General features: G+C 35.6%; 1 protein-coding gene across 1 annotated transcript in view; it reads right to left on the bottom strand.

The window, feature by feature from the left end:
- Positions 1 to 3,140: 3,140 nt before the first annotated feature.
- The window catches only part of DPY19L1 (dpy-19 like C-mannosyltransferase 1), a 46,848-nt gene continuing 36,204 nt past the window's right edge, over positions 3,141 to 13,784 (bottom strand). Inside the window, exons 17-23 of the mRNA XM_063325509.1 lie at positions 13,117 to 13,166; positions 11,986 to 12,010; positions 10,748 to 10,867; positions 8,621 to 8,795; positions 7,580 to 7,679; positions 6,039 to 6,164; positions 3,141 to 5,053 (exon numbers count right to left, since the gene is read on the bottom strand). Of these exons, the coding sequence (XP_063181579.1) occupies positions 4,897 to 5,053; positions 6,039 to 6,164; positions 7,580 to 7,679; positions 8,621 to 8,795; positions 10,748 to 10,867; positions 11,986 to 12,010; positions 13,117 to 13,166 (753 nt within the window). The 3' untranslated portion in view covers positions 3,141 to 4,896. The remainder of the gene's footprint in view (positions 5,054 to 6,038; positions 6,165 to 7,579; positions 7,680 to 8,620; positions 8,796 to 10,747; positions 10,868 to 11,985; positions 12,011 to 13,116; positions 13,167 to 13,784) is intronic.

Here is a 13,784-nt window from a genome sequence, read left to right as displayed (position 1 = left end):
CTACTCCTAGCGCTTTTATACAATTTGTGTTTTGAGCTGAATGGCCTTTGAAATACTTCAGGTATACGAAAATTTCTACTCTGCCCAGCTACTAAGCTTTATTCTAACTTTAGCTTATTTTTATGAGCGGTGGAAGATTAACTTCTACAAATATAGATGCATTATGTTTTCATAACCAAAATCAAAGAAAAACAAGGCAGTAATTCAAGCACCATCATATAGCTAATTCAGGAAAAAAACAGGAGGCACCCTATTCTGGGGTATTTGCTACCTTTCTTTAGCTAAGATTAAAAAAAGTTGGACTTTTAGAACCAGTTAAACTATAAAAGCCAATATTTCATAGGAGGCTAGGATTTTTTGCAGAGCTCAGGCAGAGATATCCACAACAAAACACTAACTACTTGCAAATAATGTTTGCTAACTGCATCCTAAGACGCTCTGGGGACTTGCCGGAGAGGCTGAGTAACCAGTTGCTCAGTAACATGAAGATGCTGCTGCTCAGGTGTCTAAACGCAGCAATAATTAGCAATGAAAGTAAGAATTTGGTGCACTGGCTTTGAAAATAAGCTTGGTAAAGCCTGAAGAATCAACTTGAGCGTCCTTTCAGATGAACATCAACAGGACAGAGGTTTTCCCGTTAAGCGTTGTCCTGTTTCAGGCTCAGTATTACCTTCAAATGAGATCCAGTAAACGTTTTCATATGCTTTGGGCTAAGAGCTAGATCTCATCCTTCCTGCCAAACAGGCAACACAAGTGTTGCTTGCACTCCAGAATCAATTTATACATTGATAATCTTGACAGGGTGAAAGACTGGCCACAGGGAACCTGGCCGAGTCCTCAGCCAGAGATGAAACCAATATTAGTCATTCACTCTGTGTTCTGTTCACATCTCTCAATCTATTGGCAATAAATGTTCTATACGTGCTGTAATAGGAAGTAATAAAGTTGTTGAACTGCTACATGATGAACCCGCTCAAACAACTGACAACTTCAGACATTATATCATTTTCGTCAATAATGGAGAATTACAGCACAAGATCAGAAAGAAGCCAATTTGCTGAGAAGGAAGGAGATTCCGCCTAACCCTGTAAATCCTCCTACTCCTCTGCTCCAGCACAACAGGTCAGCTTAAATCTCTGCTACCGACAGTTTATCATAACGTTTGATTTTGTACTGAAATCACAGTGCTTACCTCGTATAGCTATAGCTGAGAATTTGTTTATCATAGCTCTGAGTTTTCACTGCCCAAGCAACTCCTGCACAGCTGACCAATTCTCTGATTCAGAAGTTCTGCATGCCATTTTACGTCCCCCGTCCTAATTTCACTCAAAAGTGTAATTATTCCTTAACATCTAAACTCAATACTCAATATTCAAACAATAAAGTCTTCATTTCACACCACATCTGCCATCCTAACTCTTTCCTCATAGCACAATGACAAAGCTTACATAGAAAAGCAGTATTGCCAGGGTTTGGCTTCCTTTGTCCAGCTGACTGGGGAGCACCTTATTCTTTTGGGTTTAAAAATATCACGTTGTTTTACTGCAGTCCTTCACGTTATGCAATTTAGACGAAACAACAGTGTTTATAGGTTGTTAAAACAGCGTCATATCGTTGGACTCGATCTTAAAGGTCTTTTCCCACCTTTTTCATGATGCCATAATTCCATGAAAACTACGCAAAAATGCAATCTGAAAATACAGGTCCCAAGGCATAATTAGCATTTTGTGATTGCGTTCAACAACCCTGTGCTTATACTCTTCCTTACCTATTTGCTTTTGCTGAAGGATTTTTACTTATCTTGGAGCGAGTTCTAGGTTATGGAACTCGATATCTTAATCAGAAAAATCCAAGAGATACCGAGTGCTTTAGTTTCACTGTTTAAGGTGAATTGTAAAAAAGGGTAAAAGCCAAGCCATTTTTTTAAATGGTAGATGAGAATGACAAAGTGCAAGGGAACAGGACTTAGCATCTTTGTTTCACAAAGGTGACTCATTTGGTCTCCATCTTAAATATGATTTATATATATTAAATATTATCTATATTAAATATTATTTATGTATATTAAATATTAGTTTGCACAATTATCAAAAAGATCGATACTGAATTGTAATTGTGCCCTTTGTAATGAAGAACTTTACTGCATTCAAAGCTACCAATATTTCAAATTCCAACAAATAAATCTGTATGATCCAGTATTACTAGAATGTAAGAGAAACTGTTTTCAGGTACTGAAGTATTCTAGTCCTGTGCCTAAATTACGCCAAGGCCAGTGCATATTTAAAAATGAACTTACTTGATTTACAGACATATTGATTAGGATCTTGCAAAGAGAAAACCAACTTCATCTAGAGCTAAGAAAGATCAAACTTCGGTTTTCTGGTTGAAGTTGCAGTGATAAGCACAGGTGCTCCTAATGTGTACAGTGTTTTATTATTTAAACCCAAATTCTTTCCTTCGGAAGTGAGAGCAAATTACTGAGATGGCAAGAAATTCATAACATGATATACCCAATTAATTCATTCTTGTGTTTCTTCCCCACAATCAGATACTGCATTTTTTACTTCATACCTTTCCATCACTAGATTTTATCATCTTAACATTAGATGACAATATTTATTTGGGTTTAAGACCAGTTCAAAGAGAGGGACAGCATCATATCCCTCAACATCAGCTGAAAATTTACAAACAGGGTCTGGTCATGTACTCAGTAGCAACTGCCTCCTCATCAAATGGGGAATGTTTTTACTAAAGCACATCTTCAAACCTGGACTTTCAAATGTTTCTTCATTCTACCAGTATTTGAGTTTCAGTCTTGATTACCTGAGTTCAGAAAGTTAGAACAAAAAGAGATTAATTTTGAACTGCCTTCCAAGTTCACTTTGTGTGTAAATAACGTATTTGACATTTTCCCACTGTCTTTTCACATATTCCTCCACTGATATTCCAAATAAAACGAAGGCTGGAAAGAGGTGTATGAGTTTGCTTGAATTATCTGAAGCACTTCCTTGCATTGTTTAGTGGAGGGTTCAGCTTCAATCCTATCTATCTGCTGTGGCAACTGGATTAAACGTCAGTTTAATAGACATAAGAACAGAAATGTAACATCCATCAGAAACATGAGAACAATTTTCAACTTTTTCTTTTTTATTTAACCACATAAGTACATGTCAACAGTTGGCATAAACTTCATAAAAATACAGTACCTTTTTGTGCTGTAACACTAGTCACAATGTTTATATATAAAGATTTTTTTCCCCGCTTCCTTGAATTCAATTAACGTTTTAAAAAGTGACTTCCCAAAAGCCCTTTTTGTGATAGTTTCCTTATAGAAATTTTTTCCAAAATCTATTCTGTAAAAGTTAAAAAGCTAATGCATTTTCAGCCATTCTCCCTCACCCTCTCAATAAAACAGATTTTAAAAAAATAAGAAGTCTCAGAATACTCATCAGTTGTCACACTACTACTTTTTCATAGATTCCCATTTAATTGATACTGTTACAGGCATGATGGATGCTATTCCTATAGCATCTAATATTGCTAGATGCTACTAGGGCTAAAAAGACCAGTCTCATCAATAGACTGATGTTTGAACAAAACAAAAACCAAACAAACCCAAAACAAACCCAGAACATGAATGATATACAGAGAAATATTAGACTCTAGAAGTCTTATACTGTAGAATCACAATTACTGTGATACTTGCCAATGGCAATAAACATACAAAAACTCTATCAAGTCAGTTAAACGACTAAAGGGTGTCCTTGCACTGGGTATCTTGGAAAGTGAATTCTCTAAATTCTTTATTACCTACAATATTGGTGTGACACCAAGATGACAGAAAAACTGCTGAACCAGACTAACATCGTTGGAGCAATTATACCCACACAACTGACTCTACCCCTATGACAACTGGGTTAAATTTCATTTTTCTTTAATGCTGATGATAAAAATCCAGGCAGGATCTAATACATGGGGAAAGAAAAGAGGGCATAAATTTTGAAAGTAATTTCTTATCAAGTTAGGCGCTGAAGATCTAGTTAAGGCAGTGAAGGATTTATTTTAGTATCTTTCTAAGGCTATGACAGATTTTTCCTGAATAAAGCATTTTCCTTTAAAAATTTCATGTATATTATGCGAGCTTATTCTGAATGCATAAGAATGCTAAAAATCCTTGGACACTGAGAAGCTAAACTATTGCTCACTGCAAATATTACCTTTATTAGTCTTCTTTTTTAATATCAATAAGATTCCAAGAACATGCACCTAAATAATGAAGTTTCAAGTTTGCCTACAGACTTTTCCATTTCAAAAGCAAGCTTAAAAAGCATGTGTTAAGTGATTCAAAATGACAAATGTTCTTAATCCTCTCAAAGAAAAAATTGTATTTCTCTCCGATATGACTAGTGAAACTATGTGACTTTTAAGAGAATTTCTAGTACGACCTTGTCCAGAAGGGAGATGGGTAATGAAAGCGACATGAGAAATGCGATGCCAGATGCTATAGCACCATTCCTGTGTTCCTAGCTGCTAGCACCAAGGCTTTAAACAAACTTGCTTTGCTAAAACATTCTGACAGTCCCATTTCACAATATCATTGATTTTGAGAATGGAGTTACTTCCCATAGCTACTTTTAACTCTTTTTGGATCAATGTTAAATAAAATGTGCAAACATATAATCATTTGCATAGCAAATCTCAAGGGACTGACCCTGAAATAGAAATCCAAACTGTTAGGTTTAAGATATTTCTATAATCAGAATTCACTTAAAATGGTAAAAAATAAAATACACATTTTTCCATTTTAAGTCTGGTAGAAAAGGTATTTCTGATTTAGAATTCTTATAGTTACTAGTTTAAAAAGTTGAAAGACTGATGTTTCTTTGCATTGAAATGTTATTCCTTTGGAATCCTCAAGACTCTGTAATTGCTATTTTCAAATACTGTGATGAAATACGGCCTGGAATCCTTGCTCATAAGGGTACATAAAGGAATTTTGCCGCTATTAGCAGGATCTTCGACATCCCAAATTTCAGGCATACTGCAACCAGGCCTAGAAAACATATGAATAAGAAAAGAGAAGTGAAGAAATGCCATCAAAAAACATACAGGTTGCTGAACTCAGTTTTATATCACCCCGCCATGAATACTTGATCACGCCAACTATATTTTATTTAAGTTTGTCTTTGCACTAGAAATTCTTATCAGATTACAAAATCAATAAATATAGCAGTAATTTAAAAAATAGTACTGAGAATGTGTAAAATTTGTCTGCTTTTCTGGTTACATAATTAATAACAATTAATTTGGAGGAGAAAGCATACAAAACATCACAAATTATACAATATACATTACCAGAGACCCTTAAAACTTCCTATAAAATGGAGGGTGATGTTCACACTCCTAACATTTCTAAAGAAAACTCGGGAAATAAAACACCTTTTTAAAAAAAAAAAAAAAGTAATAACGCCTTGGTCTTTTAATAACCAACATCAATTCCCTGTTTAGTTATCTTTCAAAGTGAGAATTAATGAGGCTTTCCTTATTTTGTCAAAGATAATAGGAAAGAAATAGAACAGAAATAGCAAAGAAAATAAAATAAAAAATCCAAACTAATAATGTTCTAAAGGCCAAAAAGATAAATAAAATAAAGGAAAGAAGCCTAGGATAATATTTTGGTGCTCAAACTATCTTTTACTCTGCACCTTTTACTCATACTAGGCTTTCATTATACACACGCATCTGTTCCTGCCACCAGAAAATAATTACTTGTTTCCTTTGTGAATCTCTTCTGTATTTTACAGCATAATTTAAAAATACATACAGCACAGCTTTTCAGATGCACACAAAGACCACAAGGTTACTAATGTGGGTAAAGAGAATTATACTTATTAATATCTGGAGATGCTGGACAAAAATGTATTTTGGACACTTTAATAAAGCACAGATCAACATTTCAAAACTACTACTTGATATGAATCTTAGACTACATATTTGAGCAGCATATCATTCTTGTGAGAAGGACAGAGATTACTCACTTTTTTCTGCTTACACACAATGACTCTTCCAGAATGTAGTAATTCACTCCTAGTTTTATTAATTCTCTTTTTACTTCTTTTGCAGGTTTTCGACTGTACATGGAATACACTATTTTAGTTCTGGCCCTTCAAAAAGAGAAATATAAAAGTTAGCTAGCAACATAGCATGAAAGTGTAAGCTTTAACTTTAGACTGGACAGTAAGGCTTTTTATTTCACAAGACAACTAGGCTAAAACACAGTTTAAATTAATAGTGCTATTTGCTTTAATGTGACTAGTTCTTCTCAAATATAATGATTCCAAGAACAATCTATACAGCCCTTTGATTTCTCTGTAGCAGGAAACAACTTTGTAACAAGATCCATGGTTACGTGAACAGAAAATGTAAAGATGTCAAAGCAATGCATTCACCATATAATATTCAAGACTAGAAATGACCTTGCTTGATCTGGAAGTGATCAGAAGAAATCATCTGCCCAGTCTGTCCGCCAAAGGTCATACTCATTGCCCTTGTTTGGACTTTTTTAAATGCAGAGTGCAAGACCTGATGTTCCGCCCACGCTGAATCGAGCAAAAACATCACTTGTAAACCATGATCCTGTTTGTATTACCCAGTAATATCCTCCTTTGATTGTGCAAAGCATGACGTTGTTAAATCCTATTAATTTTCTGATACTGTATCCTCTCCAGCTTATTTTCCCCAAACATGCCTTGTCCTGTATTTTTTTTTTAGTTAGACTAGAATAGGAATAGAACAGAATAGAATATTTCAGTTGGAAGGGACCTACAGTGATCATCTAAGTCCAACTGCCTGACCAATTCAGGGCTGACTAAAAAAGTTAAAGCCAGTTAATGCCAGACATAGAACTAAGGACATAAGGCATGTAAATTAATCTCCTCCTTTTCTCCTTTATCCCTCTCTATCTTGTTGTTTTCTTGTTGTGTATTTTTTTAACCAGTTTTACAACATTACCAAAAAATGATGCTACAATACTAAAACTGAAAAAAGAAATTAATGACCTTTGCAGATAAATCAATTTCAGTTTAGAAAAATATCCTGATTTTGAAAATAACAAAGTAAAAACCTCAGTAATTTCACTACAAAATTTCAGTTCTAATTAGTCTTAATATTTCAATAATTAGACATATTATCATGAAAAAAATACAACCAATCACAGAAAGCTAATAGGACTAACTATATTGGCTATCTTGAGAAAAAAATCAAGTCTGTCTACAATGTCAGGAGTAACTACAATGAAGAAAGGATATACTATTACACATTAATTCCAATTCCATAATTACATCCTGATTTTTTTTGTATATAAGTCTGAAGCCATATCTATCCTACAGTATATCCTTTCTGATGAGCACAAATCCTGAAGAAATACTGCATGTGTTCTCAATCTGACTAAAATAAGAAATCAAGTTCTACGAGGTTTTAACAAATTTTACAATATAACGTGATGCCATTCCTACTGTATATTACCAACATTAAGACAGTTAGTAGCAAATAAAAATAAGTCCTCAACTTTGAAATTTACCTTAATCCTGCATCTTCATAGTGAGGATGATTTACAATAGGACGAAGCGTAGACAATTTAACACTTGCCATTGTAGGCATTGCTCCTGCAAAAACTGCATCTGAAATACAGAATGAATCATAGAATGATTTGGGTTGGAAGGGACCTTAAAGATCACCTAGTTTCAACCCCCCTGCCATGGGCAGGGACACCTCCCACTGGACCAGGTTGCTCAAAGCTCCATCCAGCCTGATCTTGTTTGACCAAAGGCATGTTTGAAACGAAGACCTGAGCAGTAAAAGCAGAGAAGCAATCTTCAAATATCTAAACAGTTATCCTGTAGAAAAACGTAAAGAAGGTAGGGTACTATTCTTCAAAAGGCCTTACATGGCACCAACAGGAGATGCCCCAAAATAACTTTTTTTTTTTAAATCTTGAACTCAATCTAAGTCATCAGATAACTAAACATCTAAGAACAGAGATTTTAATACATCTTATTTTTCTGGAACGAGCAGAATGACATATTCATTATGACAACAAGTTTTTATTTGTCACTTCTTACACTATTGTTAAACAAGCAATGAAATCTCAGTCTACTTCAGCTGGAAAGTACTGTCATACTAAAAAGGTAACTGCTTTGTTTCCAGCAGGTTTTCTGACACTTTTACCCATTTTAGTAAAAGGACAGGTGCAACCACAACCCACACACTTTGAATTCTCTTCTAGCAAAATGATTACCACAGACCCACATCCAGGACCGGTGTCATTTAAGTAAAAAAGCTATTTTAATTGCACTTTGCAAAAACACTTTTGTTGTAGAAATAATACACCAGTGGTTAGAACCTCCAGACTGGTAGCCTGGAGTCTAAAAATCAAGCTTTCAATGTTTTTTCACATGAGATAGCTTCTATATGGACAAGTATATGTCACTAAACCATGGCTTTAAGACAGTCCTAAGGCAAAGCCATGGATAGTAGCAATACTTCTGCACTCATTCATACCAAGTGCTATAGTTACATCTTACAGCAAATGGAGAACATCATACATTATTAAATTGTTTACCTTGTCTGGTATTGACTTTTATCCACTCTAAAAGTTCCTCCTGTGGCAAATTGCTAAATTCTCCCATGATGTTCCACTGCGTTTGAAGGTTTGCTGATCCTTCTATTGCCATCAATGCTAAAATAGCAAAGACCAATGTTTTGGGCTGGATTTTACAGAAGAGCCATCCAAACAACTGAAATGCAAGAATCAGTTAATTTCAAGACAACAATTCCCTAATGTTGTATGCAGGACAATTAATTTTTATTTCTCTAAGGGACCTAATATATATTACAATATTAAACATCTCTGCTACTGCTTCTCCTCTAAACTTCAATGAAACCCTATAAGAAGCATTCACATTTACCGAATGTAGGGCATTACATTTGTAATTCTACAATAAAAAGAAAATTAACATTAAGGCAGCTTTTAAAGTTGTAGTTCAAACGTCAAGTTATGCAAGTAAAGATGATTCATTAGTGCTAACTGCACTTTTACAGTGTTTATCTGATATTTACATCAAGAGTTTCTAGCTGTAATATATGCATTAAATATTGTACCACAAACTTCCAAAAACATATCAGAAAGGAAGACTTCGGGGATATAAGGTTAATGTTGCTTTATATCCTACTCTTCCCTTTCTTGAACTGAAAAAGATGGCCTCTGCATTTTTCCTAAAGAAAGTTCATTGGAAGCTCTAAACAAATACTCATAAATACGTGAAATGTGGAGTTAAGAAGAAAGTATTACCAAATTTGCTATGTTGAAGTTTAGTTTGAGCAAAAACACTCCTTAAACACCCTCAGGGCCCTTTGCTGGACTCTGTTCAGTATGTCCATGCCTGTCTTGTACTGGGGAGCCCAGAACTTCACCCAGCATTCCAGCTATGGCCTCACCAATACTGAATAGAGGGAAAGGATCACCTCCCTCAACTTGCTGGCAACACTCCTCCTAATGCAGCCCAGGATACCACTGGCCCTCTTTGCCGCAAAGGTACGTTGCTGACTCACGTTCAACCTGGTGCCCACCAGAACCCCAGGTCCTTTTCTGCAAAGCAGCTTTCCAGCTGGTTGGCTCCCGGCATGTACTGGTGCCCCCAGTCATTCCTCCCCAGGTGCCGGACTTTGGCACTTCCCTTTGTTGAACTTCATGAAATTCTTGTCGGCCCATTTCTCCAGCCTGTTGAGGTCCCTCTGGATGGCAGCACACCCATCTGGTGTACCAGCCACTCCTCCCAGTTTTGTAGCATCAGCAGACTTGCTTAGGGTACACTCTGCCCTATCACCCAGACCATTAACAAAGATGTTGAACAGGACTGGACCCAGTATTGACCCCTGGGGTACATCACTAGTTACTGCCCTTCAATCAGACTTCGTGCCACTGATCACACCTCTCTGGTCCCAGCCGTTCGGCCAGTTTTCAATCTACCTCCCCGTCTGCTTCCCAGACAAGGGACTACCTACCCTACTTTTGCCGCAACTGCAGAGCTTCTAAAACAGCTGTTTACATACAGATTCAATCTAGTTCACTTCTCAAAACCACAGATACTAAAACATGGGAAGACAATTCTAAGATCTTCTATACCTGGAGAAAATCTAGTAACATTTTATGTTATGGATGATTTCAAGTTAGGAAAATTAGATTTGAGTTAGGCATATGACTTTTGATTTTTAAGGCTGAAATGTTTTCAACATGCAAGACTTAAAACTATACTTCTGGAAAGAATTAAATACACAAAAAATATGCAAGGCAGTAAGCTCTAAAGAGCTGTGAAAACACAGTGTAAACAAAATCAAACACTGTTTGGATAAAATTAATAGTCAATAAAAATCTTGCAATGGCATAGGAGTGTGTAAATACAGCAAAATCCAGTGCACGTCCCCCTATGTTCAAGCTCAATACACTGCATCTTAACTTGTATAATAATGCAATTGGACAAGTTGCATAAAACAAGACATTTGCTTTATTTGGGGAGAGGGGAGAATGGAACTTGTGTAACTGTATTTTTTGACAGGCAATATAATCTGGTTTATTTTTAACTGGTACACTCAGATTCAGGAATTAGACACACAGAAATTTGCTTTAGGACAAATATCTTGGTAATACTATAAGTACTGAGATAGCTACAGGATTAAAAAAAGACCTTACCTGTTTTGAACACACCAAGGAAGCCATAACACATAGATGTGGTGTCAAAAACAGTTTTAGTCTCATGATTAAAATTGCTAGGACACTGTATGCCAATAGCTGCAATGCATGGTATACCAGCTGCAAAACCAAACAAACAATAGCATAATATTTGCATACTTCTCATTTGTGTCTTAAACATACAACTTCATTTTCAGTATATCTTAAATGATGAGCTTGTCTGAGTCATTTAAGCATCTAAGTCAAAGTAAAGATCTTCACATTTCAGATAGTGATAAGGACTTTCTGTTATCTTTTTTCTAAAGCGTGTGTAGTATGCTAAGGTATGGAACAACAGGAAGGACAAAGATTAACAATAAAACCAAAGGGAGATGGAGAAATGGCTAGCCATGCAAAAGATCCTGAAACATAAACAGGCAATACCGTACGTAAAATTTATTGTATAACTTCTTTATAGAAGTGAGGAGACCTTGCTATTTAATACCTAAAATACCTAAGTACGAAATGAAAGGAGCAAATAAAATCATCCTTGGTACTCATACAACCACAGGCAGCTTGCTCTAGTACTGTCAAAAAAGGTTAAAAAGCAGAGATGTCGCTCACCACTCCTAACATTGAATCTGTGCTACTTGTGGAAGTGCTGTGGTAAATCATACAGGCGTTTTTGCAATCAGTGCAATCTAACTGATTGATTATCATATTTTGAATGATATGAGCACAAACCACAAATAAACTGCTGTTAAAGAAGTTTTGCGCTGTCCTTGCTCACTCAATTGCAAATAAAGAAACCATGTAAGAAAGCTGCCATTCAATTATATTTTTTTTTGCATAATTTTATTAAAAGAACCACATGTAGAATTATTTTCATTATGGTATATTTCAATTCAGGATTTTAACATTATCTGTCACGTGAAGCCCCAGTAAAGGAACCAATCTCCTTCTCAGTCTATATGAGGAAAATGGAAAGTCCAGCATAGTTTCAGTGTCTTTCTGTACTGCTGCAGCAAAAGCGCAAAAGACTCTTGCACTGCCACCCCACCATTAGCTAGTATTTTTTCGTTCAACATTCCAGAGTTATTTTGGTGACATACCGGACCCAGTTTAAGACGAGGGAATAAAGATGCAAATACTTACCTTCAAATAAACCACATATCGGGATCAGACCATTGCAACCTCTACTTCGATTTTGAGTATTCAAATTAACATATAAATAAAATTGTGCAGAAAAAGAATCTTACCTCACCATGGTTAAAACGTTCCTCTCTAAATAAAAAAAGAGAAAATCACATTATTTATGTACTACAGAAGCACTAGTTTTACTTTGAAGTCATCTATAGTGGCTCTAGACAACTGAAGTAATCCAGTAAGCGTAAGTCAGTGCCTGCACAGAGATTTTTTTCCCCCCTCCTCTGTAACAAGCTTTGAAATATATTGCAAATTAGTAACTATCCTCCTCAATCCCTATATCTATTTTGAAATCTGAAAATTAATTTTAGCAGTTTCTAATTGCTTCCAGGAATCATTTCATATATAGAATTGCTTATTTAGAGAATGAAACTTGAGTAGCATAAAACAGGCACAGCACTGCTACCAAAAAAAGAGTTTGCCATTTACTCAGGTACTACATAGATTGGATTTGGATTCTTAGAAGGAAATACAAATGTGAAAAGAGTCAAAACCTGTTGCTCTCCAAAAACATCTGTGAACACAGGATGCTGAATCCGGCTCACATCTGTTGAAATTTTGATAATGGCCATTAGACTATGGAAAGCAGAGATCATTGAAATGATTAGTGATAAAATTTAAAAAGAAAAAAAAACCAGGAAGCATAAAGTTATGTCAGGGAAATGACAAGATTCAGCTGGAATCAACTGATTGCTCTCAAGCACGGCATCAACAAGTGATGCCAAATGGCTCTGACAGAGCATGTATTACAGATGTTTAGAAAATCAAATCAATACAGTTGGGATCCCTTACTAAAGATGAAACACAGGTATCTTTGTACCTGGAAACACAGGTATCTTTGTAACCTGGAAAAAAATAATGGGGAGGAAAGAATTTGCATTCACTATTTATAGGAGAAAAGCACATAAACAAATACTGGTTTAGGAACAGAGCAGAAAAAATAAATTATTAAATAGAAAATTTGGGGGTAAGAGGCTTAAGATGTCTAAAACTAAGTTTAGCAGCTAAACATAGTTTTAGACATCCTATAAAAATACCACATATATTACATCCAAGCCATTCAGTTACTGAACTATACATAATTTACCCTTCAAAAAGGACCAACATAATTTAGAATTCTGAGTTATCTAGGATATCGCAAACCAAATAAACTTCCAGTAAAAAATGCAGATGATAATATTTACCTTTCATATTGGCCTGCCTGAGTTAACGCCCACATAAGATATTTAATCGCCTGAAGAAAATAAGAGCCAATAAATAGTATGAATAAACTTTCAAAAGCATTCTAAAGCATTTTCAGCATTTGCTAAGTCAAGTTACACCTGGGTAATCTCATTTTGAGATAATGCTAAGATAAAGACATGCAATGTTTTAGCTAAAAATTCTTTTTGAGGATGTTTAATTAGCCACACAGTTAGCAGTTATCCCATCTGTTCCTGTGTAAACTGTAAGCTGTTTTTACACAAATTATACATAATCAAATTTACAAAAACAGTTATAAACTTCAGTTATAGTACTCATCAGCAAAGTGACAGAAATTTTTCTGGCGCTTAACAACAGAACAAGTTTTACAACTGACTCAGAACTGGACCTTTGCAAAAAATCTATGTAAAGAAAATACAGAATTTTAAGCAAATATTTTTGAAAACCTGCATTTTATCTAACTGTAATGGGTTTATGCGGCAAGATTTTGGCAGCAAGGGCGCTGCAGGGATGAATTCTGTGAGAAGAGACCAGGGGCTGCTGACACAGTATGTCAGACAGAGCCAGTTCCAGCCAGCTCCAAACCAGACCTACCACTGGCCAAAGCTGAGAGCCATTAGTGACGCAGAGGTGGTGCCTCTGTTGATAA

Source organism: Chroicocephalus ridibundus, chromosome 2 (assembly GCF_963924245.1).
Source record: "Chroicocephalus ridibundus chromosome 2, bChrRid1.1, whole genome shotgun sequence".
Classification (NCBI taxonomy): domain Eukaryota; kingdom Metazoa; phylum Chordata; class Aves; order Charadriiformes; family Laridae; genus Chroicocephalus; species Chroicocephalus ridibundus.
This window is presented reverse-complemented; position numbering and strand designations above follow the sequence as displayed.